Source organism: Neospora caninum, chromosome III (genome assembly GCF_000208865.1).
Source record: "Neospora caninum Liverpool complete genome, chromosome III".
NCBI lineage: Eukaryota > Apicomplexa > Conoidasida > Eucoccidiorida > Sarcocystidae > Neospora > Neospora caninum.
This window is the reverse complement of record NC_018388.1, coordinates 83,559-110,685: the sequence shown is the minus strand read 5'-3', so window position 1 is coordinate 110,685 and position 27,127 is coordinate 83,559. Positions and strand designations below refer to the sequence as shown.

General features: G+C 51.9%; 2 protein-coding genes across 2 annotated transcripts; both read right to left on the bottom strand.

Moving 5' to 3' along the window:
• Positions 1-238: 238 nt before the first annotated feature.
• Positions 239-8,021, bottom strand: NCLIV_006990 (conserved hypothetical protein; the record flags this gene model as incomplete). Its single annotated transcript, XM_003880210.1, has 10 exons — positions 239-994; positions 1,522-1,698; positions 2,310-2,643; positions 3,392-3,458; positions 4,594-4,652; positions 5,538-5,599; positions 5,926-6,043; positions 6,644-6,755; positions 7,387-7,645; positions 7,956-8,021. The coding sequence occupies 10 exons, from the start codon at positions 8,019-8,021 to the stop codon at positions 239-241; spliced, it is 2,010 nt and encodes a 669-aa protein (XP_003880259.1).
• A 4,330-nt stretch (positions 8,022-12,351) lies between these two features.
• Positions 12,352-22,169, bottom strand: NCLIV_006980 (hypothetical protein; the record flags this gene model as incomplete). The annotated part of the gene is made up of 15 exons (XM_003880209.1): positions 12,352-12,691; positions 13,229-13,363; positions 13,685-15,408; positions 15,825-15,960; positions 16,436-16,524; positions 16,897-16,993; positions 17,467-17,569; positions 17,886-17,976; positions 18,522-18,701; positions 19,163-19,300; positions 19,644-19,795; positions 20,288-20,348; positions 20,711-20,824; positions 21,255-21,440; positions 21,930-22,169. 15 exons carry the CDS (start codon positions 22,167-22,169, stop codon positions 12,352-12,354), a joined length of 3,786 nt encoding a protein of 1,261 aa, XP_003880258.1.
• Between the last annotated feature and the right edge of the window lie 4,958 nt (positions 22,170-27,127).

Sequence of the window (27,127 nt, the reverse complement as noted above, 5' to 3'; positions counted from 1 at the left end):
TGAAACGACGCTCTACAGACCACCTTTTTATCACAAAAAGGTATAGCAGAAAGATCTGTCAGCCGTCAGCAGTGCTTTTGCGGTGAGAGACAAACGGCGGGAGGCTTTTCGACAGGTTTTTTGGGGACGTGGCCGCACACCCGTCCCTAGACTAGTCGCGTACGAGTCGGCTGAGGCTGCTCTTTAAAGATTTACAGAAAAAAGGATCTCGGTGCTTGCTTTCGAGGCCTTGCGTGCATCAGTCGTTCTTCTTCAGATGCTCGGCAAAGCATTTCTTCAATGCTGCGCTGTCTGGCAAACCCTTGAAATTTCTCGGGATCGTTCCAATCCTCAGAACGTCAGGGAGGCTTGATTTCGGCAGCAGAGAGGAGTCCGTGCGCACCCGAGAAAGGAAATTCTCCTGGATGTCGGAAACCAGTGCCTTCCACGCGTCCTCTTCGTTTCCCTGTTCTTTCTCTCCCTGCTCTGTGTTCTCTTGATCGCCAAGTCCACGTTTTCCCTGCGTCAGTTCGACGGTCACGCAGCAGCTGTCCTCGTGTTCACTGTTGAGCTTCATGCCGACTGTTGCGACTGAGATGTGCGTTTCGGCCAGCTTTCCTTCGTAGAGACGCAGCAAGCATTCCTTGATATCCTCGCTGATTTGTGCACTTGAGTAGTTGGCCCCTCCCTTGATAACGATATCCGCGGAGCGCGTCACCCAATAATAATCGGTGCACGCCTCGCTGTCCTGACAACTCTGCCTTCCTTCCAGTCGCGCTTCCCTCCCTCGGATCCCTCCTCGCCCCTCTCCGTGCTCTTCTCTCTCTTCCTCACCGTGTCTTGCCTGGTCCCCTTTCTCGAGAGGACGGAGGAAGAAACAGACGTCGCCTAAACCCAAGTACCAGTGGTCCGACGAGAAGACGCTCCTCGACGGCTCTGTCGAAGGAGTGTAGCCGCGCATGCAGTTCCGCCCCCGACAAATCAACATTCCAGGCTCCCCTTCTTCGCAGGGGACCTGAGGTCGCAGAAAAAAAGAAAAACGACTGGTAACGAGGGAGACTTCGCTAAAGGAACTACAGAGACTGACCTGCACGTGTCCCCGTCGAAAACGTCCAACCGGGAAAGCTCCGGAAAAAAAAAATCTCCTCCCTCAGACACTCTCGGCAGCGCCTCGCGACACGGTTCCTCGAAGACTCACACGCAAGGGCTTTCTCGGAAACACCCAGTCGGACTGGTGTCAACTCCATATGGACCCATCTAGCCATACATGTACATCTATGTATCCCCGTGTACATCTGTATATCTACATGAATATCTACGTATATACATGCATCTCCACGTAAATGCATGCATATCTATATATATCTACATCTGTCGTCAACTGCATATCTACAAACATACGTATATATATATATATATATATATATGTTTTTATGTGTGTCCGTCAATCTCTGTGTAGATTCTGTTCTGTATTTATCTGCTACCAGAGGTGCATTGTGGAGGGCAGATCGAGAGACGAGGTAGAAAACGGGGTAGCCGTACCATGAATTCGGCATCGCTCGAATCTGTGCTCTTCACGATCTTGACTTCTGTCATGGGGGGATGAGGCCGTCCAATGTAGTAGCCTGGTTGCGGCGTTCCTCGATAGGTGTGCTGCCATCCTCTCTCCAAGGCTCTCATCCTTTCTTCGTCTGTCAAGGAGAAGGGGGTTCCCATGACCTCGAGAGAAAAACAAAAGATCGCTTGCTATGCATCTAACCAATTCCTCTCTACGGTACGATCTACGTGCAACTTCATCTCCCAATTACGTATATATATATATATATATATAAAGAAATATATATATTTATATATGCATGCAGTGAGATCCATATGCATGTATACACATATATTTATATATGTGTACATTTAGACATCTTACGTACATCTATATGCGAGTACGTGTGAACACCAGTGTCGGTCGATACAATATGAATACACAGACATATGTATACATATACTATTTTTATTTACATATATTTGGTATGAGTACCACCAGATCCATGCATATATATGTACCTATAATGTACTTTGTGAACAGGTGTGTCTGTGCGGAGCTGCATGCATCTTGCATGCATGGTGTAGAGTAGTTCGGGTGTGTGTCGCTGTCGGATTCAGCAGCAGACGTGTGTGTAGAGAGACTCTCCTCTTTGTGGAAGGGCGCTCGGACTTTTGCGTGGATCCCGCGCAAAAACGGCAAAGCGTTTGCCGCAGGCGTGCTTTTTCTCGAGCGAAATGCGGGACTTCGAGCAGCGCAAGGACGGTTCCCCCCTCCCCCGAGTGGTGCCTACTTGGAGACAAGTCTCCGTTGATCCGAAGCGAATCGACGGCAGTTTTCCGAGAAGGCGACGAAAGGCCTCGACAGTCGTGGGTCCGACCGGCGCAGATCCCAGCAACACGACAATTTCTTTGGGCTTCAACGCCCGTGAGAGCCGCTGCACAGACATCCCGTTCGGCAAGCTCGCGGTGTCCACGAGTTTGCGGAGGAAGTCGATGTGGCGCGAGACCAGAGGAACGACGACTCGGAAATCGCCCTTCAGAGGGTCGGGCGCGCCTGACATCCCAGCCGCCTGCTGTGCGGCTTCTGCGATCTCAGCGAGGACGCGCCAGTAAGACGTTGTGTACCTGAAGGGAATGCGAGAGACGAGGAGTCGAGACGACAGAAAAGAAAGATCGGCACCGAAGAAGAAGACGCGCAGGTCTATTCGGGTGTCGGGTGGCCCGTGAGTTCACGTGGAATAAATTGAGAGTCTCTCCAAAGACATTAGGAGAGATGGTAAATCAACAGAGAGTTGCTCAGAGGGGTACACGAGACAATGCCAGGCAGATTCATATGGAGATGCACATTCTACGCATGTCGGAATCTTTTCGGGCACTCGAGGGCGACGCCTCGATTCGCCATCTGTCTCTTGATTTCTCTCCGTACGTACCACTTGCCTTTATCTCCCTCTCCTTCGGTTCTTCTCTCGCTGCCTCTCTTTTTTTTGTTCCCTTCTTTTCCTGGTCTCGCTCTCCCGTTGTCGCCCTCCTTTTCTCTCCCTTCTTTTCTCCCTTCTTCTCTTCCTTCTTCTCTTCCTTCTCCTCTCCCTCCTTTTCTCTCTCTTCTTCGCTCTCCTCTTCTCTCTCTTTTCTTCCTTTTTCTCCCCTTTTCCCTCCTTCGTATTCTCTCCGTTAGAGCCTCTTTTGGCAACTCTGGACAGGTGAGTATCTAGGGAAGTGCTTGGAGGGGATTGCATTTCTCAGAGCTGTGACCTGGTCGTGTCGACCTGCAAACCCACCTGGAAACCAAGTGAACTTTTGCGCGCGGGCAGCAGAGGGCGAGCTCGAGCATGACCGATGAGTTAATGTGGTGCAGAGGATTCACAATGACGACTGTGAGAGGAAGGTCATCGCGCAGCTCCAGCAGTTGTCGAAACGAGAGACAAGACGTCTCCATATTTCTGTAGAGACAGAAATTGCAAAGCGACAGTAATTAAAAAGAGACAAAAGGTGAAAGAACGAGGTTGAAGGCAAGGGAGAGTTCTTCGCAACACTTCACAGGCATGCACCCCACATCTACCTGGAGCATTTTTGGAATCCAGGAGAGAAAGAAAACTATTGCTTGGATGCTGGTACGATCGGTACCATTGTCCTGGACGTGACCGTCTCTGAGACAGGATTGCTTATACGCGTTCTCTGGAGAGTATATACGCGAGAGTTCGTCTGCTGGTTTACATCTTGAATGTCTCTGTTTACCGGATCCACGTTTTCGACTGGTTAACAGAACATAGTAGATGGCAACGCTTGTGAAACAAACGAAGAAAAGTGGTCAGAGACCGAAAAAAAACGAGTTCGCTCGTGCACAGCCTCCTGTGGAATCAGAGCGGGAGGGCCCCGTCTCACGCACAAAGAGTCAGGGAGAGCAGTCTTTTCTCCGCAAAAGAGAGAGACAGAGAAAGGAAGAGAAAGAGAAGGGAAGAGCGAGGAAGGCAGAGGGAAGGAGAGGAAGAGATTAACAGGTAGAGGAGCACGAAGAAGGGAGATGGCGAAAAAGGGTGTCTGTGCAGAGACCCGGGGATGTGGAACAGAGGAAGCAGTTTTCTCTTGCGAGACATTTCTCGTTTGTTTTTAGCTTCGCCTCACTTGCTGGTCAAGACCGCGCCCTTTGGCAACCCCGTCGTCCCAGAAGTGAAGACAATCTTCCTCGCACGCCCCAGAACATCGCACAAGAAAACCAAGAAAAAGTCTGCATGAGCTCCGGTTCATCTACAGATCGAGCCCTCTAAATACATATATATATATATATATATATATATATGAGATAAAAATAGGCACGTGGATTTGAAGATTTATATATAGGTCGTGGACTACAGATCATATATATATATATATATATATACTCTGTATATAGATACGTGCATGTATGTGATAGAAACGGGTGCATATCGACATGTGCGCGACCTATCTACCTCTGGAATCACTGATTGCCCGTTCCTCGACTCCTCTCGATCTTACTCAAACCATTCGATATCATTCTGAGAGTTTCTGCGCTTCTGAATACGTGTGTCTCCCGTTTCTCGGCAGGAGTAAACGTACCAGGCAGACCGCGTCTTTGGATTCTCCGTCGGCTTCTGCGGGTGACCGTTCTGACCCCTCTTCAGTGCGAATCCGCAAGCGACAGCCGGTCGAAGAACACAAATTTTCAAGACAGCAGTCCTGCATGCTCTCCTGAATCTCGCGACAGATCGGCTTCTCTCTGAGAAACAAAAAACAGCCACAGCTCCCGAGCAGACGCGGTCGTCGCAAAAATGGGCGCTACAATCCGACGCTCTCTGCGCTTGAACGAAAAGAAAGCGTCTGCCGACAGCAGAGGCCTGTCGATACAGACTGGCAGTCATGCATGCATCTCTCTCTCAATATATATATATATATATATATGCATACGCAAGCAGTCATAAATGCATGCGGATATACAGGCTGACGTCTCGCCTCTCTAACAGTGTCATCTCTCGGATATCCACATGCATATGTGTATGTCTAGCCTTTCAGCTCCGTCCACAGTCGTATATATATATATATGCGTATATTTATATGCACACATTTTTGTATGTGTGCTGTACATGTTCAGCCGTTTGACTCTGCATATGCGTATGTACATATATGTATGTAAATATAGCCGTTTCACTTCGTATGCCTGATATTTTCGTACGCGTATGAATAGGCATGCTTCTTTGTGGTCATCTTTGGGCCTCTGCGGATATTCACAGATTTATGTGCAGGAACTTCCTCCGATCAGGAAAGCTGGCAGAGAACGCAAACCGCCCACAAGTATCGCTGTACGCATTTCTTTACACAGGTGTGCACACAATCCGAGATACCTAAACAGGTGAGAGAGACTGAAGCTTTTAGTGAATCGGAATTAACAATCAGAAAAGACGTCTGCTCTCGCACGGAGCACTTTCTTCTCGTTTTTGCGCGACCTACAAGACCTCTGAAAGATTGTCACCGCTCGGGGAACACAACGTCGCCGCAGACAGCACCTGCAATGTGCGGTCGAACACAGTGATGCATATATATATGTATATATATTATGTATTATGTACTAAGCACAACAACACATGCGCATCTTAATCTCTAGATATCATAGTATCTATCTATTTATATATAAACTGCAAAAGCACGGATATATCTCTGTGGAGGTACAGAATGCTGTATACATATGGAAAGCCGAAAACGCGTATCCCTCGTTGTCTCTGTAATGTCGGAGCTACACCTATATATTTGTTTTATATTTGTTTATGGTTGAGTTCCTCTGCGAATGATGCAACGCATTCCCAGTGAGAGTCGTCGACACTTTCTCTTTTCCTGTCGCTGTCTTTAACCATTGAAAAAGAACTGCTAGCACTGCAAATCGAGTTGTACTCTCACGTGGAAATGTCCTTCAGCTGCTTCGGCCAGGCGAGTGCGGCAAGAGGCCGGAACGTCTTCATCGACAATCACGGCCTTGCACTGAGTAGAGTGGATTTTGTAGAGCACGCGGTCGATTCTAGGAAAGAAACAAGCAAACCCAGATCTGATCCAGGTTCAGACGCTGACATCCAATCATCTTGCTCTCGGTTATCTGAACCTCTCTATATGTATCATTCCATCTGCATGCATACCAAATCTCTCTGTGAATATACATGAGTTACTGAGCATGTTTTTCTGAATTGATGTACATCGATATGCTTGCATATTTGATGGCAGAAACAGACTTCCTTATATGCATACCCAGACAGTAGAACCGTCTGTGAACACAGGCTGTTTCGTGTCCGAAAGATCGATTTTGATCCCATGTGCACATACATTTGTGTATCTGTCAGTGTAGTATTGATATACGTGTGCATCTCTTTGTGGATAACATTCCATACATTCTGTCTCCTTTATTATAAATCTACATTGACAAATGTACAGTTGCATTTATAGGTGTATCGATAAATGCATACATAGCGGAACTCAGAGAGGGTTCATAGATGCTTATATACAGATATATCTAATATCTATACATGTCTACCTATCTATATCTATCTATATCGATATATGCATGTAGGCAAATAGATAGAGAAGACGTTAGCGTGCATTTTTCCCTTCCGTGTTTTTGTCTTACCCGTCGGCGTCCCAGTTTATGGTCACGGGGACGTATCCGGAGGCTCTCGCAGCGAGGCGAAGAATCACTTCCTCGATCCTGTTCTTTGTCATGTAGTGTGCAATGCATACGCCTTCCCAGACAAACAGAGAAGAAAAACGCGCTTGGGGAACATGCCTCAAGGCCCCGTCGAGAAGGCGCGCTCCCTGTGCCTCGTTGAAACCAAAAGATACGCACTCTTAACACATCGCGGGAGACACAGATTTCCCTGCGACTGGGTCAACGCACATCTATATATTTATATATGCATATATATGTTTGTGTGGATAGCCAGGTACACACTGAGGGGAAGAAAAAGGGGAAAAGAGGGAGCGACAGGGAGAAGAAAAAACCTATACATGAATGCGTTTATGAAGATCGCGTATGTCGACACTCTGAACTTGCCTCTGGAGAGAGTTCCATGAGCAGACACAGACAGAAACTTTTACGCACCTCTCTTTGTCTCCATATATTTAAGATGCATGCATCGGGAGACTGAGAGTAGCCCTTTCGGGTGTATGCCTACAGTTCAGAGTTGATTCGTGCGATCGGTTGGAGGCAGCACGATGTTTTCACTCAGCAAAGCCGGAGTCCATCGCGTTTTCCCCACCTTTCTGCACTGGGAAAACGGAACCAAAACACTCTCTCGCCCCCTTCTCGGCCTCAGGACAGTGTTGTCTTTTTTCCCCAAGATCGTATGCGGTTTCTCTGTGCATGCTTCTCACCTCGCAAGGGCTTCGACAGCCCTTTTCCCTCGTTTCCGTTTCTCCCGCCGTCGTCTGCGGCCTTCTTTGTCCCCCGCGTCGCCTCTCCTGCATGCTCCCGTTTCTGTTCCTCCCCGCGGTCTTCTGAAACGGAGAGCAGATCTTCTGTTTCCTTTTTCTCGGCACCGCCCACGAAAGCCTCCTCGAGGCGCTTTCTCGCGAGCGCCGCGCGCGCCCGCAAATACGCGCGAGAAAACCAAGCTGAGGGGACCAGGCCATCCTAAAAATCACACCAAGGACGCCATCTGTTGTGCAAAAGAAACCGGAACGGCTCGGACGCATCTCTATGCACTTTGACCCTCCTCTCTCGAGATATGCCACGTATATGGTATGTATCCATGTCAATTTACACATGCATATGTGCATATGAGGCTATATACACATTTGTTTTTGTACAGGTGTGTCGATGTTTGTGGACAGTTGAACACGTAGACGCCTTTCGATTCGACGCAAGTCTTGCTCCTTCTGTCACCACGGCATTTTGAGGAAGGACAGAAAGAGGGCCTGATGGCGAGACTCTTCCACCGCACCTGCTTTTTTTCCCAGTATCGCAGGAAAGGCTCATCTGTCGAATTCGAGACCGCTTGGGCGTTCATTGTGGAAATTGGGTTTTGCTTGGAACCGAGTTTTGGAGCTGTTTTGCACAAGTGCGGCCCGACGAGACAGAAGAGCGGCCAGAGAACGCCAGTCATAAAGACGACACTCTGGGGCCTGCGTGGTTCGCCACGGATTTGCGTTGCGCAAAAAAAAAACTAGGACTGTCCCTAGTCCCCCGCGTCCTGTCTCCTCCGCTTTCCTCTGCGAGCGCTCTCGGGCACCACGACGACGGCGGGAGACTCGGAACAGAACGCGTTTTTGGTGTTTGTGTGGGCGACGCGCGAGTGCGCAGTCTCTTTCTTTTTCCAGGAAGCGAAGAGGGAGAAACAATTTGAACAATTTGGTGTTCTTCGCATTTCTCTGCAAACACAAAGGACGCGGAAAACAGGACCAGCACTTCCCGGTCTCGGCGTGCAATTGGCTGCAGGTCGACAGCCGGATAAGACGCAGATGTGTGCCGAAAAGAGTCGCGCGGGACGAAGCAAGAACTCCAGGAAGGAAACGGAGGAAAGATCGACGTTCGCGTTTTCCAAGGATTGCTTTGCGAACATCGGCTGTAGAACGCCGTTCAGAACAGACTCTGGGAGAAGGCTCGGGTAAGTTCCACTGTTTCAGAGCGGCTGGGAGCTGTCTCCATTTGAAATGCTTGAAACACAAGGCGTCAGATCGAGGTTGCAGACCCGCGGGAGACAGTATGCAGAGCACGGCGGTTTCTGCGCTGGGGAGTTCCAGACACTGTGTAGAAAGAGGTGGACGGTCTTCGTTTTTGTAGGGCCAAAAGCAAAGGGGCGGAAACACTGATCTCTCCATAGCGTTCCCAGAAGGCGAGAAAATCGCGAGGAGGAGTGCAGAGAGGAGACGGTCCCATACAGTTGGGGATTCACAACGCTCCAAAGCCCACAGAGACGACGCGTGGAGTCACCGACCTCATAAATCAAAAAGAAATCAAAAAGAAGAGGGATGACCCAAGAGAGAGCGCAGAAGCGACACAAACTACATGGTGCGCTGTGAACGTAAAGGATCGGCACCAAAATGCCTACGGAAAGTTCTGTTCGAAACTCCATTCGGGTTTCAACCGCGTGGGAGACACACGCGAGAATTCGACCGACTGTCAGCACACATACACAGCCTAAAGTAACAACCCCGTACCAACCGGTTTCCGAGCGAAAACGGCGTTTTTTCAGGATTGCACATAACATCGAGACGAAAAGATAGCTGCTCGAATCTGCACATGGATGCAGATTACACATTTGGGACGTAGGTACCTCTGTACCTATTCTCCTGTAAGTCATTCTATTTTATTAAATCGTAACGAGAATGGTGTTTAAGCGATACTCGAGGCTGGTAAGAGGCATCACGGTTGGAAACTCCGTTTTGGTTCCTGTGTCCCGGGTCTAGCAATTTTTCAATCGGAGCTTCCCGTTTACGCTCCAAGTTTGAGTGCGAGCAGAATTTCCATTGCGAACTGACAAACCTTCTAGAGACAAAGTCCGAGCAAGGTACCACCCTTAATACGCTCAGCTGTCTTCCGGAGCTCTGGGACAGGTCCAAGAAGCGAGACGCAGGTTGGATCGCCAGAGGAGCCGTCGTCGGTGATCATGCAACCTTTTCTAACTCTCAGTCTTTGAATTAAATGCGGGAGAGGCCAACACACTCGAGGTTTGTCTGTTCTCGACATCTCCCTCACTAGCTGAGGGCAGGAGAACCCTCTTGAGACCAGAGGAAAAAGCCGTTCCTAGTGTATCACCCCAAATGGGAAATCTCTGTTTCTCCCGGTGTATCGGGATATGGAGATGCAGACGGCACTCAGCCGACAAATCAGGCCAGTTCCTCGGAGGGAAACAGAGCATATGTTTTTTCTGACGGAGGCGACTTCTCCACCAGACCCCGAAACGGGACAGACGGAGGCGCATGCAACCGCGGGCCTCGACCAGCACACGGTGCAAACCGAGAGAACGAGCGTTGCAAGGCCTCGCGACAGAGAACGGCCAATCTCCAAGTGAGACGACGAGAAAGCAAAAGCAAAGAAAGAACTCGTTCTGCCCCCAGACTACTACTTCCCCGTGTCCTCGAAAGGCCTTCTTGACGCCGATAAGCCATATGCATATATATATATATATATACATACTTATATACGCAAGTGCATGTCTACGTTTTTTATCTGAACAAATGTGTACCATATATATATACATATATATATGGGTGTTAGGATGAGTGTTGGCTGAGTTCTTTCAACCGTTTTTACGCTTTGCTTCAACTTCCGAGTTGTGAAGAACTTCCCATTTCCCAGACGGCATAGCGAGTCTCAGACCCCTCGTGCCGGGGTTCTGATTTGACTCTCGAAAACGAAAGCCCAAAACATGCACCCGCGTGCACACTTCTCACCGCGCCACATCTATACAAAATTGTACAAACAGAATATAAACACATACAAAATGCACACATAAGTGTGTAACTATGTTTACCTCAAAATAGAGAGTGTCGCCGCTGCAACGCGTTCTCTACACCACGGAAAGACTCGCGTGCCACCAAGATTCGCCGAAAACTGTCGCTTTCCGCCGCACACGACGCTGAAACGACAGACGCTTCCTTGCGCAAAACCATCTCCACGCTTACCGGACCTAAAAGGTGCATGCACTCTAGTGCCCCCAATCACTTTTCCATACCTCGACATTCCAACAAACGGCTCCTCCGCGTTCGACCCTGCGACGAGACACGCCTCACCCGTCACATCTTAATCCAGAAGAGACTGCGACACACACAACTGGAGCTCTGACACTCTTTTCCACCTGAAGACGAGAAACGCAGAGAACTCCAGTCAAGGAGATAACCCTGGATATGACTCGGAAAGAAGAAAAACCAAAGGGTGCTTTAGAAAGGAGCGACGAAAAACAGACCGCCTCTCTCTGCGCTCTTCTGTCTCTCACTGCATCCCCGTTTCTCCCCCTACGTACCGATTCTTCACCTCTTTTCCGTATTCCTCTTCTCAAAAATATCGACACACACAGGCATACACACACAGACTTTTACACAGAGAGTCATATATATATATATATATATCGGGGCGTGTGGAGATGGGTAAAACTGCATGCACGCATGCAGCTGGGGAGGTCACGCTTTGCGTCATTTCACAAAACCTGGATTCTGAAGAACGCCCGCCAATACAGACGAACAAAATTGCCACATCTCCACGCCTTTCCATACCCATGCGAGATTTGTCAGACATATACTCATTGAGAATTTCCCAGAGAAAAACAGAAGTGGGCGAGTGCGACGGCGAGAGACTCGTGTTCTCTCTCTGTCACAGGAAGCACTTTTGACAGGCACACGGCGCATCTGAGACACGCGAGACGAAAGCGACAAACCGACACCAAAACGGCCCTTCCTCGTTGTGGTCCACCTTGCCCAGCGCCGTTCTTTCCACCTAAGATTTCTCGGCTCGACACTCCACCGGAATAAATCCTAAATAAATACAAACCTACGAATCCATGCACCGACTCGGGAAAAACCGAAAAAAAGACATCGTGAGTCTAAAAAAATAACAATATATATCTGTACGTCGGTTTGTGGCGGGAGAGCGAAAAAGAGGCGTGTCTGCCTTTACCGGTGTCTCTCTTCTCTTCCTCGCATTGTTCATGCCTTTCTTTTTGAGCCTGTGTCTCTCGTCCGTCTCTCCTCTCTTGTTTCTCTGAACACAGTCTCTTTTCTCCGCTCTCTTACGCTTTTCGCTTCGTTCCTTTCCTCCACGTGCCTGCTCATCGCACTGCTCATCTGTCTCCCCCCACTTCTTCACATAATAATATACACGGTTCCCTCCCGCGATGAAATCTTTGCTGTATGCCCACTGCATTCCATCTCCGTGCATGCGCCGCGAAAGTCTGAAGAAACGATGGACAGTCCACCAGCCTTGCTCCAGCGGCCCCGCCTTCCTTCGGACAAAAAAGGGAAGTTCCCTCCTCTCTCCATTCCCTCGTTTCTCCACTTCCCCTCAAAAGACAATCCCACAGGAACCTTCTTCTCTTCCTTTCTCTCTCTGGATCGTGCGCCTCTTTCCGCCCTGTCTCCCCCTTCGTCAATTCGCGCTCCCTCGCCTTCTGCAAACGCAGAAAAACACCCGGCGTCCTCGCGCCGAGTATCTCGTTTCGTACACGGCTCTGCACCACTGCCTCCAAACTTCTCTTTGCCCCCGACTTCCTTCCGCCTTTTCGCTCTCCTCTTCACTTTCTTTCGCCTTTGCGCTCTCAAAATCTCCACCCGCCGGGTTAACCTGCTCGGCCGCCTCGCTGGCCCTTCTCTCTTATCGCCTCAAGTGTCTCCTCTCCTGTCCCCTCAAGTGTCGCCTCGCTTGTCTCCCGTCTCCTGTCTCGCCCCAGGATTCGCTGCACTTCTCGCAGTTTGCAAATGCAATTCGCAGTGGTGGTAGCCGTGATCGCAGCAACACTCCGCAGTCGGCGAGTTCTCAGGCGACGGCGACTGGCTAGGGCTTTTCTTCGAAAAGCTGTAGCCCGAGGCGAGGTTCTCACTGGGCCGGTTCAGCTTCTCTCCCGCCTCTCGCTCCTTCTTCAGCTGCGCCTCCAGACGCGCTCCTTTGTACGGGTACGACGCCCACTCTGGGTGTTGCTGGACAATGTACTTGCGCAGTAGCTCCTCGAAACAGTCGAAAAACAGCCTGAAGGCACAGACACGCGAATCTCCAAACCCCGTCTCGAAAACAGCAGAGCGAGAGACACACAACGCTGCGCGTCGCTTTCCTCTCTCTCTAGACACCTCCCGACCAGACGCAGAGATACACACAAACGGTAAGACAGACACACGAAATAACCCTTGGACAAAAATACACACGTACACATCTATCTACCGCAGCTAGCGACCTAGAGCGACCCATCTATCAACATCCATCTCTCAACATCTATCAACGGGTACCTATATCAACGCGGACCCAAATCTATCAATATCTGTCTTTGTCGATGAAGCCAACCAGAAAGCCCGGGAGAAAGACAGGCTCTCAGGTCCGGACGGGATACGTGCGTGTGCCGACTGGACACACCCAGCCTGCAGCGAAACGCAGCGAAACGCTCTCGGGTACGGCTGTCCACCGGCTTATACACGAAGAACGCCCGAGGGCTGACACAGAAGGAGGCGTGACCGGGTGTGCCAAGACCACTGGAAGTTTAAAATTTGACGAGAGTCGAGAACCCTCTCCTACCTGTCGAACCGCGGCTCTGCCCAATCCAGGGGGATGGAGCGCCCATCAGTGTCGTACAGGAGCCACGTGCTTCCCACGCCGTGCGGCTGTTGCTTTCTCCGCCGATAAGCCGAACCCGCAGCAGTCCCGTTGAGTCTGCGAAGATTTCCACACAGGAGAGGCATGCACGCGCGTCCACGCACATGGTCTTCTCACTCGAAAGGAGGGCGGCGCGGGACACCCGCCCAACCCGAGCCGCTGAAAACGCGTCGAATGCATGCAAAACCTCACGTGTGCTACTGTATCTTGCACCCTCTATGCCGACATATATCCATGCATATATATATATATATATATATATATATATATATATATATAAAGGCATACACGTTGGATGCACGCAATAAATACACATCAAGAGGAAAGACGGAGGAAGTTGAAGGGTGTTTTGGGTTCTTTTGTTTTCTTCTGGCTTACCTTCTGACGGTTCCGCGTTGCGTGCCTCGGACTGCATCGAAGACGTTTTCTTCTTTTTTCTCGTGTGTCTCTGCCTTTTTCTTGTCCGCCTCGCCCTTCTCACTGTCCTTTTTCTCACGGTGCACTCGGGGTTTCCCCCCGCCTTCGCTTTCCTGTCTCTTGTGATCCTTTCGCCCGCTCTCTGCCTCGCCTTCCTTCCTCTCTGTATTCCCTGCGCGTTGCGCCTTTCGTTTTCTCCGGCGTTCTTTCTCGCGTTGCTTCTCCGGAGTCGTCCCCATCATGCTTGGTGGGTAGTCGAAGAACGCCGCGGAAGGCAGGGAGCGCAACTGGTACGCGGCTGCATGCAGCGCCGGCGCCGAATGGCTCGTGCCCAGTTTCTCCTCTTTCTCCTTCTCCACTTCTCGCTCGCTCCCACTGCTGCAGGCGTTTCGCGTCCGATTCCTTTCTTCCTCTTGGTCGCTGTCGTAGCCACTCTCGGACGAATCCCACCTGGAGGCGTCCGAGCCGTCGTCACTCAAGCTCTCACTCACGTACACGTCGCCGCGCGTTGAGCCGCTGGACTCCGACTTGATACGCGACCTGCCGTTTTCCCCGCCCTCGCTGTCGCTCCCAGTGAAGCACGACGAGAAGTCTTCACTGGACAAACAGCCGCTGTCGACGCATCTTTGGCACGCCGCGACTCCGGAAACTGTCCCCCCCTCGACCGCTGCGGCGCATCCCGGTGTACACACAGCTCCCTCGCGCGGCAAGTCAGATCGATCCCCCTCCGTTCCGCTCCCGCCGCGCTCTTCGCCCTGACTCCCGGCCGAGAAGACCGCCCGCCTGGACTCGTTTTCTTCCGCAGCCGAGTTGGGCGAAGCCGAGGCGACGCGGATTTGCGCGCTCACGGCTGCGTCGTCGAACGACCCGGCGCCTGACCAGCCTTCGAAACTCGACGACTGTCCCGGCTTGAACCAGTTGTAGGCGTTGCTGCTGCGGCAAGCGCCCCCCAAGGAAGAGAAACTCGTCGTGCACGAGTGCCGAAGGCGGCCCGGCCCGCGTTTTGTCGTCTCTTCGAACGATCCCGCGCACGAAGGGACTGGGAACGGCGAATCTCGCGGAGGCGCCCCACCCGCCTCGCCGATCTTCTCAAAGGAGACCGCTTTACTCACTGCTCTCCGATCCCCTGTCTCCGGAGTCTCCGCGACAGTGTCGCCTACAGACGACACACCGGTCGTTTCTCCATTCTGCTCTTCCTGCCTGTCAGCTCGCCTCGCACAGCTCTCTTCTCCAAGAGTCGGCGCCGACGGCATCAACATTCGACGCTCGGCCGTGGCAGGTGCGCGCTTGCCTTTGCATGCACAGCCTTCGCAGGCAGACTCCCGGAGGGTCCTGCTTCTAACCTTGCTGCTGGACTCTTCTTCTCGCGAGGTCTTCGAAGCGAAAGACGGGGGACCGTGCCGGCAGCAGCACGCGCAGCAGGTGCGCGTCGTGGAAGACGTCGAGAGATCGCGCCGGCGCGCCTCCTTCGCGTGCGGGGCTGCGCTCCCCCGAGACGCGGCGCGCGACGAGCGGCCTGATGACGTCTCTCGGCGTCCCTGCTTGCCCTCTTGCAGCGACGCCAGGACGTTCTCATCGAGAAGTTTCAGTTCCGCCAAGTCGAGCATGCCGAACCCGAGACGATTCGTCGACACCAGCGACGCACAATCCATCGTCAAATACGCCCGCTGCAAACTCGTACGAACCTGAGAACCGAGCAAACAGAGAGGAGGCAGGAAACCCTCGTTACACAAAGAGAGAAAAAGAGAAGAACGGAAAGATAGCGGGGAGAAGCGAGACAAGAGAGAACAAGAACGAGACGAGAGAGAGTAGAGAAAGAGAGAAGAGAGAGAGAAAAGGAGAGAGAGGGCAGAGAGAGAATGAGAGAGAATGAGAGGGAAGAAGAGAGAGAGAAGAGAGAGAATGAGAGGGAAGAAAAGAGAATGAGAGGGAAGAAGAGAGAGAATGAGAGGGAAGAAGAGAGAATGAGAGGGAAGAAGAGAGAGGAGAGAGCGAAGAAGGGAGAAGAAGAGAGAGAGGAGAGGAAGAGGTGGGAAGGAGAGAGAATGAGAGAGAAGAAGAGAGAACGAGAGAGAAGGACAGACACAGGAGAGCCACGTACGAGGAGTTCAAGGGTAGACGGTTGATCGACATCGGCTCGAGCTGCGATTGTTGCAATTTGGTGAAGATTCAGGTGATGCCGCACGCACTGCTGGAGGAAGCGTGTGGAGAGTCGCAGCGTCCTCAAGCAGTCGTCTCTGGAGATAAACAGATTGAAAACCAATCGATGGCGTTCCGAGAAATTTAAGACTGCAAAAAGGCGAGCGAACCGAAGCTGTCACAGACGACCCGAGCGCTCCCTCAAAATCGGCAAATAGCGGCGCAGACAACCGACACAGAGGCGCGCGCAATACGGGAAACTCCTCACAGAAGGCGACGAGAGGTTCGCATGCATGCACCGGCAGAGAGGGAGCGATGCACGAAGAAGCGCACGCAACGAAGACGAGCAAGGAGTGGCTGCTGGACAGAGGACACGAAAAACACAGCCGCCGTGGAGCTGAGGACTCGGGCAACGAGAGGAATTTGTCGAAAAAGACAGTGGTCTTCCCCTCCCCCGTCTCCCCGATCGTTTCCTTGTACGGTTTGCACGTGCTTCCCTCCTCAGTTTACGCCTGCAGTTTATCGAGGCTGAAGTCGGCAAAATTGACAGGGTTTCTTCAACCGCTTTCTCACCGCATCAGCAGTCTTCGACGAAGACGCTCAGCGTCTCTCTCTGCGTTAAAGGAGTAGACGAGCGCGAGGTCATGCTCGGAGAACGGCATCTGAGAGAAAATGCAGCCACAACGCTTTTTCTCAAAGGCTCCCCTCCGTTACCATAAAAGCCCTCGACACCTCTAGCGGAAAGAAACACAGATCTCGCGATGCACATAAACACTCCCACTGCGCGGCGAGCCCATCCACAAATCGCATTTTATGTTCTGATTAAGAACCGTTACCCGAGTTACGAGGCTCCGCAAGCCGGACAGAACTCACCGCGGCTTCCCCGCCTTCTCTCTGTTGCGCACTTTGTCAAGTCCCACTTTTTCTTTCGAACACGGCAGGGAGAAACGAGAAAGGAACGAAACAGCATTCCGCCACGCGCCCCGGAAGCTCACACGACCGAGGATTTTGCGTTCTAAGAGCAAGCGGTCTACCTTGCAGTGCGGCCAGTCGAACCAGACGAGGTCGACGGTAGCGACGTCGATGACATCCGGCAAAATCAGTCCGTGGTCAATCGGAATCAGCCGAAACCTGATGAAACAAGACGAGGCACATGGAAAGAGAAAGAGAAGATGCACATGGAAAGAGGCCTGTAGGAAAACGCGGGCTCCGCTCTCTAGCGCATCTCTTTCCTGTTCCTTTTATACACGACATAAATAAAAGGTGCACTCCACCGAGGTCGTCGAGTGTCCCGCTGAAACCCTCAACTCCCAATTCTCCGAGACATGTGCATGTCGCGCGTGCCGGCGCATGCGTGGCTTTGTGTGGGGAAACTGAGGCGTGCAAGTGCATCCTCCTGAGTTTGCCACGCTCAGCTAAATGAGCAACAGTGTTCAACAGGCTTACGCAGAAGAGGCCCTCGCACCTATGTACATTCATATCTGTTTCTGAGTATCAGGTATAAAAGGTTCGAGTTATTTTTTGCACAGCCGCTTGGATCCATGAAAATAAACATACACATGTATTTAGGGTTATAAGCGTTGGGACACGCACGCCTTTCTCACTTTGTTTGATGCCCATCAGGCGTGACCAGAGACTGCGCAGCGTGCGCAGCTTCCGTCGCTGCGTGCGCAGCCGCTGCATCGCTCCCCGTTGAGCGGCCAACGCCTGCGAGAAAAAAGGCGACGCAGACGGGGGCGCATTCCTCGAGAAACTCGGAGTGGAGAGGAAGAGACAGAGAGTGGGAGGAGACACAGAGAGAAAGAGACATAGACTGGGAGGAGACACACAGACAGAGAGAGACAGAGACTGGGAGGAGACACAGAGAGAAAGAAAGAGACAGAGACTGGAAGGAGACAGACAAAGAGAGAGACAGAGACTGGGAGGAGACACAGAGAGAGGTAAGATATGCACCAGAGGGATTTGCTGCGCCTGAACAGGAGAGTGGCAGAGTCGACACTCCATAAAACGAGAGAAGACTTACATCCGACACTGGAGACGGAGCGCAGGAGCTTCGAGGCGAGCTGTCTCGACATCATCTTCTGCTGGTGCTGGGCTAACCGACCAGCGACGTGCTGAAGACAAAACAGAAAACACTCCTGACTTCTCTTCTCCAACCTCTTGGTCTTCTCTACGGCGAGCGGTGCATGCAGCGAGAAACGACGCGCCCAGAAACCTCCGCGTTTCTTTCGTTTTTGAATTAAAAACCGCCAGAGACGCGACAACTCGTCTTTCCCTCCAGCAATGACCACATCCACACACATGAATAAACATATATATAGATAAGAGCATACACGTTTTGGTATGTACAGAGATACCCATGCACAAACAAGAAGCCTGGAATGGCCTGGCCCGGCCCTGTGCACACAGAGAAGCGCCCCTCTGACCACCTTAAATACACACACCTACATATACATACATACATACATACATACATGCATACATACATACATACACATATATATATATATATATAGGGAGATAGGCAAATGCGTTTATGTGTGCCCAGATATAGAGTATATCTGCACATTTATGTGCATGTACAATCACCAGAAGACTTGACTGATGACGTCTTGAACTTTGAGTGTTTCTATTTCCCTGTCTATTTTCCGTCTCTCACCTCATGCCCGCCAGATTCCGACCTGTTGAGGGAGGCCGTGATGTCTTGGAACGTGTGAAGCGGCGCGACCAGGATGTTTCCATCATTCCGGTCGAGGTTCATAACACGAATATCAAAGAGAGCGATGCGATGAACGTCACTAACACTAAACAAAAGAGGGTTGTAATCCCCGCAGCTCTCCTAAAAACCCAGAACACACACATTCCTTTACCACCACCTCGATGACATACATGCCTCTGCACCAATGCATACACATATATATATATATATATATGTATGTATATATAGATGTATATTTGATATACGATGCACACAAACATACAAGTAGGTGTCGAGTTTGTAGGACATTCGCGCTGGACACAGGAGGACCGCTTGCCCTTCACACGAAGAAGTTGGAAAGCGCGACGCTTGCAGAAAGGCGGGTGGGTGCAAGGTCCCGGCGTGAACGCGGAAGAATCTTACTCCCGCGACTCCTGCTCTGTCTCTTCAAAAACGCGATTGGTTTTCTTTTTTTCAGGCCTCGCCTACGCATGGGCGGATCGGAGGCGCATTTCGGAATATGTTTGGGTGGAGCGACAGCGCAGAGAGACACGAGGCGCGAGATCTGCGCAGGTTTTTGCGACTCTTCGAATGCGACTCACCTTTGCTTGAGCAAATTGCTGCAAACTTCCCGCCTTCCATTTCAGATGCGTGCCTGCCACGGTCGATGGCGCGTGTCTGCTCTCCGGAGTCGCGGCCATGTAGCTGTTCATCATCAGGTGGTCTCCGGTCGTTCCCAACTAAAACCACATTCCACAGACGCAAATAACCACACATATATGGGATTTAAAGCAGATGTCACAAAGATGGACCTTTGGTGTCAGCGGGGACTGACCTAGAGATGCGCATGCAGAGCGCAGAACGCTCAGAGCCCCCGATGTACATATATCCCCAACCTTTTTGTCCACTGTTTGCGTGTAGCTCTGCCCGTCTCTCGACGTCGCTCGCAATTTCAGTCTTTCTGTCGATGCACGTCCATATCTTGCGTTCTCGTCGGTGTCCGTGAGTGTATGTGTGCCTGTGTGGAGAGGCGACTTGCGGTTTCTGCGGAAAACCGATCTTTTGCTTCGCAAAATGGCTCACTTGAACGGGCGATTTGTAGCAAAATGCGGGGTGACAAGCCTCAACCATTGTGGTAGGCGGAATTCCTGCTGGGGAGTTGTAGAGAGAATCCAAGATGTGCGCGGCGTACTCACGCCCCGCGCCCTCACCACTCAAAACGCCTCCTCGAAAACCTGAAAAGACCAAGAACACGAAACCTCGCGCCTCACCAATCCATCTGTCGCCGAGAGATAGATATCTACAGACGCAAGCACACAATGCGATGCCAATATGCGCTTCGATCAGCACAGACAAATACAAGTCGATGTATATATATATATATATACATGTTCCTGGGAACACGTAGACTCTTTGGAGACTTCGTGTAAACCTATAGATATTTGGGTGAACGCATCGACATGTGTATATCTAGAATTTCGGCGTGCGCATATCTATGTCCAGACACATATACATACATACCTACATACATACATACACATACATACACATATATATACATATATATACATACATATACATACATATACATACATACATACATACATACATACATACACATACAAAAATATACGCATTTGTATGCATATGCATGAAAGTGCCTTCTTTTGACTACCCCAGTAGAAATGGAGCAAAAAGCATGAAGGCGATCGAAAAAAGTTTTTTACCTGCTTGGCCGATGCGCCCCTCGTAGCCTCGTGGATTGCACGGCGCGAAGGCTTCTTCGTCCTGCACGAGCGACGGGAGGGGAAAATTGGGAAAAATCGTTGGTCAGCGGAGGAAAGCAGACCGGAAACGAAAAGGAAACAAGAGTAACCCCCGAGAAAAGAAGTAACACAGAGAGGAGAACCAGACGGCATACACACGGAGATGAGAAAAGAGGAAAAACAGACAGAGGAGAGAGAAGGATCTGGAAATAAGAGAAAACTGAAACAGAGCATGAGTGTAAGTGGGGTCTCGATGAGAAGACGGAATGCGCCTCTCAGCGACTGGGAGCGAAGGGGGGAATGTGAACAACGGCCCCGACGCGTTACGGTGAGAAAACGTTTCTCTTTCTCCGCCCTTTCTCGCTATACACACTAGCAGCTCACCTCGGGTTTAAAAATCCCCACAGGACGACGACGTGCGTCGAAAAGGATATACGTTCCACCGGTCCCGTCCATCGTTAGCTTGGGCGCAACGTTTCTTCTGAAGCCAAGCTTCACCTACGAAGAAATGGACTCAGAGTGGAAAGCACGACTGAGGGCGAGTCGAGAAACAACCGAAACCAAAAACCCCACAGAGACACACCGCACAGACGCCACAGCGGTCCCGAGCAAAAGAAAAAATCTGTGTTACGTACATAGACAACTACACATACACACAATATATATATATATATATATATATATAGGTATGCGAAAAAACAAATGAGTCTCCATAGCGGTATTCAGACACAGTTATATGTATGTATGTATGTATGTATGTATGTATGTATGTATGTATGTATGTATGTATGTATGTATGTATGTATATGTATGTATGTATATGTATGTATGTATGTATATGTATGTATGTAGAGGGAAAGTGAGGAAAGGCGCCCAGAAGACTGGGAAGTCTGTTTTTTCACTTGCGTCCAGACGGAGTGTCGCCTACCTCTTCAATGACCTGGATTAGACTTCTGCGAAGTTTCTGTTGACTGACGAGAGGCCGGATAGACGCTCTCATGTTGTCGCTGCGAATGCTCCAGTGCAGCTTCTTCAGGGGCGCATCTGTGAAGATATTCATGAGCCGCCAGTTGGGCAGTTCGCTGCCTTTGTACAGCAAACGAATGTCGCGCACCTGCGCACAGAAGACCAAGGAAAAACGTCTTCCCTCTCATCGCACCCACCTCGCTCTCTCGATATCCAAACACACAGACACATTCCAGAGATACACCCACGTATGGACATACACCGCTTCGCGTTACACAGTGGGCATACATATCTGTGAAGAAACACGCGAGACAGAAGGCTCAAGAAGGAAAAAAACACCGACGGGTCTTGCACGCAACAGGTCTCCTTCCCCAAATTCCAGCGTCAAAAAAACTGCCTCTCACAAATACACATGCAGACACATAACAAATAGCTCCATTCGTATATATATATATATATATATATATATAACAACACGCCAATATAGAACTACGGCGAGTTTGTATATCTCCACCTACACATATATATATATATATATATCCACACCAATATAGAACTACAGCGAGTTTGTATGTCTCTACCTACATATGTATGTATGTCGCCATACAAACGTGGGGAGACGTGGATGCGTATTTACCTTCATGCAGCTGGAGAGATTCATTTTTTTGAGGAGGATTCTCTTCACCATTTGGACGTCGCAGAAGGGGTAGACGTTGATTTTGCAGCTTCGCGTGCCGTGCAGTTCAACGAAGGTGACTGGGAAAAAGTTTTCTGCGCCTTCGGCGGCCCGCAACGCATTGTGTGTGCTGTAGTAGTAAAGGGGATGTGAGGCCAAGCCTCCAGAAGCCCCTTGGGCGATTCCCCCGCCTCCGCCCATCTTGGCCAGCACCATGGAAGAAAACGCATGCAGAGTCTCGCGTCTCCCTGGATCCACGAGAAAAAAGGGAGAAAATCGCAGGCGTTTCGCAGTTCGCCAAGTTGGCTGTTAGCCAGAGAGAAGCTCGAGGGGCAAAGAGGCTTCCAAGGTGAGCTGCTCGTGTGTCAGGAGTGGCTGCGAACGAAATCGAGACACACACTGCGACAGAGAGGAGCCCACAAAGACTCGACGTTCTGACTCGCGGTCGCTCACTGTCGCTTCGTCTCGAGACACGAGAGCATTCTTCGCAGTTCAGGACCAAAAAAGAAGAATTGCGGCTCTGGAAGCCGAGGAAGCAACCGCCTGGCAGAAAGTCGCGATACTCGGTGGAGATGGCTCTATCGCTGTGCGTCTCCCTCCCAGAGACAGGCGTGCGTTCTCTGTTCTCTCTGGTCCTCTCAGGCACGCGGCGGAGACCCGCAAAACGGGTAAAGCGGATAAGTGGGAACGACGAGGAACGAGGACTCGGAAGTCGACGAGAAAAAGAGGCGACGGGGGAGCAGGCAACCGCCCCACAGTGCTCTCCCGTGGGGCGACAGACCCAAAGAGAGACAGGCGAGACAGGAAAAACGGACAGAAACGAGGAGAGAAGGGCGATTTCCCGCAGGATTAGAGAAAACAGAAAGGGTCCATGGACACTCCCCTTTGGCATGCACAGTATTGAGCCTCCCACGCGGCGCGTCCGCGTCTTCCGTCGCCTCTTGAGCAGGGACAGTCGCGTTCCTTTTGCGGAAAGAAACCTGCAAAGGTTCGCGTTCCCCGCTTGCAGATCCGGGACCGCTCCGTGTCTTCCAACGTACACCCGGCTGTGTGGTTCCTCGCACTCCGCCGCGCACCTGAACCCCTGGCATGCAAACACCGAGACACGTTTCTTTCTTGAGGTTTTGCTCCACCGGGAGGAGACACGTCTCCGTCACCTGTTTGTCAGCGATCCGAAAAGACTCCGGGAGACACCCGTGCTGCCTCCGACTCTGCGCGCCTCTCTGTCCGCACGCGCGCGCTCCAGGTCCGTCCTCCTGGAAGCTCTTGGCGGGGCGTGAAGTGTCCGTGACGTTCGAAGAACGGCGACAATTCCTGTTTCTTCGGGGGAAAGTGAACCAGAAGAAACGCGCGAGAGAGAAGAAACTACGAGGGCCTCGCGAGGCGACCTCCAAAGCGGCCGAGCTACTGCCACTGCGGAAAACCGAGCCGAAGACGATCACTTTCGTGGGAAGGACGATCCTTTCCCACGAGGAGAAACGGGACTGTCCCTCTCAAGGAAGGTCTGAAGCCCCCGCGGGGACAGAGTGAGAAGACAGGCGTGTCCCGTCTTCTCCCTTTGTGGATGTCAGAGGAACCCGTCAAAAGGGCGTCTCGTCGAGCGGGAGAGAAACAGGAGATGCAGCGAAGAAGACGGGATCGGGAGAAGAGAGGATGCGCGGGACGACAAGACGCGTTTTCCTATCCCTGGGTTCTCGGAGAAACGGCGAGACCGAGAAAAGACGCGAGGAAGCCGGCTAGGAAGGCCCTGTGTGTCTGCGTGTGCCTCCCAAGCCGCACCCCGGGTGAACCCGTCGACGAGGAACGCGCGACAAAATCAATCAAAATCAATTGGTCGTACGCCGACGGCCTTCACGACCTCTCTCAGACGCCTGATCTTTCTGTGACGGAATGTCCCGTTCTCTCCACGCAGGGTGTGAGTGTGTGTGTGGAGCTCCTCTCTGAACCTGGACGCTTTCGACAGACGCACCGAAAGTCGGAGAGGGCCCAGACGCGTTTCTGCTGAGCAGAGGCGCGCAGAGTTGATGCGATTGGCGGGGCGCCCAAAACGAATCAGCGCGCATCTCCCAAAGATCCCGCGAGGACGCGAGATGTCCCCAACTTGGACGTGCCTCGTGGACGAGGAAAAGGCGTCTCGGGGTTCTGATTTCAGAGCTTGTAACTGGGACGGTGCGCTAGGACAGCGGGGGAACGGTGCGAACAGGCTCGTACGGCGCAGTTGTGCTCCGTCGGCCGGCAGAAATAGACATTTTCTTGCGCCTCTCTGTTCGCGTTGTGCCCATGTGGTACACCTCGAAACGCCAGGTGTGAGGACGAGAGACAGCGAGAAGGCGCCGGGAGCGGGGTCTCCGCGGCCGCGCCAAGCGACGCCTCCGCTGTCCAGGATCCGCTCCAGGAGCCCCGAGCCCGTGGCTGCGGAAAAACGGAAAAGGATCGCGAGAGCCCTGGATCTCCGAGGGAGAGTCGAGCGCGGAATCACAGAACAGCGCTGACAGAATTCGCCTTCGGCACCGAGCGAGGCGGGCACAAAGTTGGACAGGCCGAGCGCAGAAGACAAAGCCGCTGGAGGCGCACCTCCCCTGAACCAGCAGAACACAGGCTGGAGCACGCGGCAAAAGCTTCGCCGAAATTCGTTTGCCGAGTATCCGAGGTAGAAAATGGCCTTTCTCGATGCATTTCGACGCCGGGGAGTCCGCGAACGCAGCGGGTGCGGCCGCGCGAGAGAAGAGCGGCGCAACGCCCCCTACTACAGCCGATGCGTGGAGCGGCAGGATGCGAGGTTCTGCTAGAAACGAATCTTTACCTTTTTACGCGAGTTAAAATCGAAAACGCGAAGAGGCGCTCCCGCGCGGCTAGAAGGAAATCCGAGTTCGGTGCTGCAGGGACCCGAACCACTCGCCAAGGTAAAGGTAGAGAGAGCGCCGGGGATGTGCGACGCGCGGATTTTGTTTTCAGATTCTGCACACCTGTCTCTCTGGAAATGAGCCCCGCGATGAAATTGCCGTGGCCGAGCCCATTTCTCCGCTCCTACCAGTTCGCTCTCTCGTCCTGTTTTGTTAAACAGCCCGCTTCGTTCGACGTCTCGTTCGTAAATTGAACGCGGGGAGGTCTTCCCCGTCGCGCGCGCGCGCCGAAGAAGCCGGATGTGTGCGGCGAGAATGGAAATTCGCAGCTTCTCACAGCGCCGCCGTGTCGCCCGAAAGCTACGAAAGACAAACAATTGAGGTATCTCGCGACAAAAGAGAACTCAGCCCTCCCCGCCGTCGACACTGGAAACGGCCAACGAGCCAGAGGTTTTCACTGGGGCTAACCAAAAGAAAGGACGAGGGCGCAGCGGCGCACGTGGAAGGCGGTTGAGTTAACAAGTTCCCAGCCAGCCCTTTCAGACAACGCGAGATACAACACAGAGGCGGCGAACCTTCGTAGAAACCCTGTCTAGAACCAGCTACAGGAGCCCGCAGCTCATAGAAAGATGGACACGGGAGTCGGACCAGCGAGACCGGGATGTTGATGTGCATGACACGAACGCCTCTCCCGCCTTTTTCGTTCTCATTTGTGTCGACGCGACAGCGTGCGCTCGTGACTCCGCAGCCAGCCTCCGCGAACGGCAACAACGTGGACCCAGATGCCCGCTACGCGAACAGCTCCAGCTCTCAAAGTGCACCACGTGTTCTGCAAGAGAAGAACCGCTTTCATTTAAAGAAGAAGCCATGCAGAGCACCAGGCTGTTCACTTTCCGAGCAGCAGAAGCCAAGCGCCGCCTTATACAGTGCCCCGGAAAAGAGTGGCTGTAGAGGGTCACCGCATATAAGCCGACTCGTCGGTGTCGCAAAAAAGCAGAGACTCGTCGAGCCGTGGACGCCCGATCGAACGGGCTCGGAGTGTGCCGAGTACGCCGACGGACGCCTTCGCCTGATTTGGCGAATTCCTTTGGTCTTGCTCCAGTGAAATTTATCGTAGGGTGCGAAACTATTCCTGCTCCTAAAAGGGGTCAATGCCGCTTTTTAGCGAGAGCACAGAGGTGAAGCGACGCTGCCACAGCCAGAAAAGGTGTCGGGGGGTTGAAGCACCCGCCGACAGATCTCCATTTAAAAGGAAGAGGGTTCGCGCACCACATGGTTATGACACTTTTTTGGGGGCAGCTGTAGCCACATTGGAATTTGAGGGGGTCAGCAACTCGGCTATGATCGACGACTGCATCACCATACGGTAAAGAGAACTAAGGCGGGTCTATATTCTACGTACCTGTTCTCTACACTCTGCAAAACTGCCGTGTAATTCTGGAACGTCTCCTGCCACACATCCTTTGATGGCAATATAGCATCGTCCACAGTACCGTCTGCATGTCTGAAAGGGTACCTTGGACTTTCAACATTGAGCAGAAAAAAACGTATCTGTACCCGTTGCTGACGCCAGGCACACGCCGTAGCCCTGCTTGATGTATGCTTGTTAGTTCAAACACAAGTTACACCAGTGTGGACACGTACAGCCATCGAAAAGAAAGCTCGTAGTACCATCTCGGAGACATGCTGAAGAGGACTACAGTTATGCAATACAGATGCGACATTGCCGATCCCTGTGGGATTGCTGGAACAAACCTTGCGTCTGGGACTTCTTTCTCACTGGACTGGGTCCGTACTCGTGCACACGCTCATTCGCGCATAGGCATGCTACGGCTTTAGAGACAGGTAAACACCCGATATTTGTAACCCCGTGGTGCGTCAGAAGTTTCCTTCCTCGTCAACTGTTTTTTCTGGAGAAGCCCTGTGTGGTCAGAGGCACACCGGGGTTCGATCGCCCAGCGAGCGACTGAAAAAGCAACCGATCTAGCGAGTCGGCGGAGAGCGGGGCTCGTGCGGTCCCGCTGCGCCTCCGAGCATACAGCCGCTCTGGAGGGTGTCCCGTGTGGCGCTTGGCCGCCCAAGTCAATGGGGAACTGATCCCTCGCAGCGACCGAAGGTGACTGTTTGCTATCAAAGGAATTCCACTCTCTCTCTCTCTGCCCATAGCAGCGTACCTACACGCCTTGAAACCGAATTTAGGCGCCAGCTCCCCGCTGTTTCTCAGGCAGCCCGCCACACTGCTCAGCCATCTAGGCCGATGCCCGCGAAAAAGACACTCCGTTTTTAAAAGGGATCCCGCGTGAGCGTTCCTTTCCG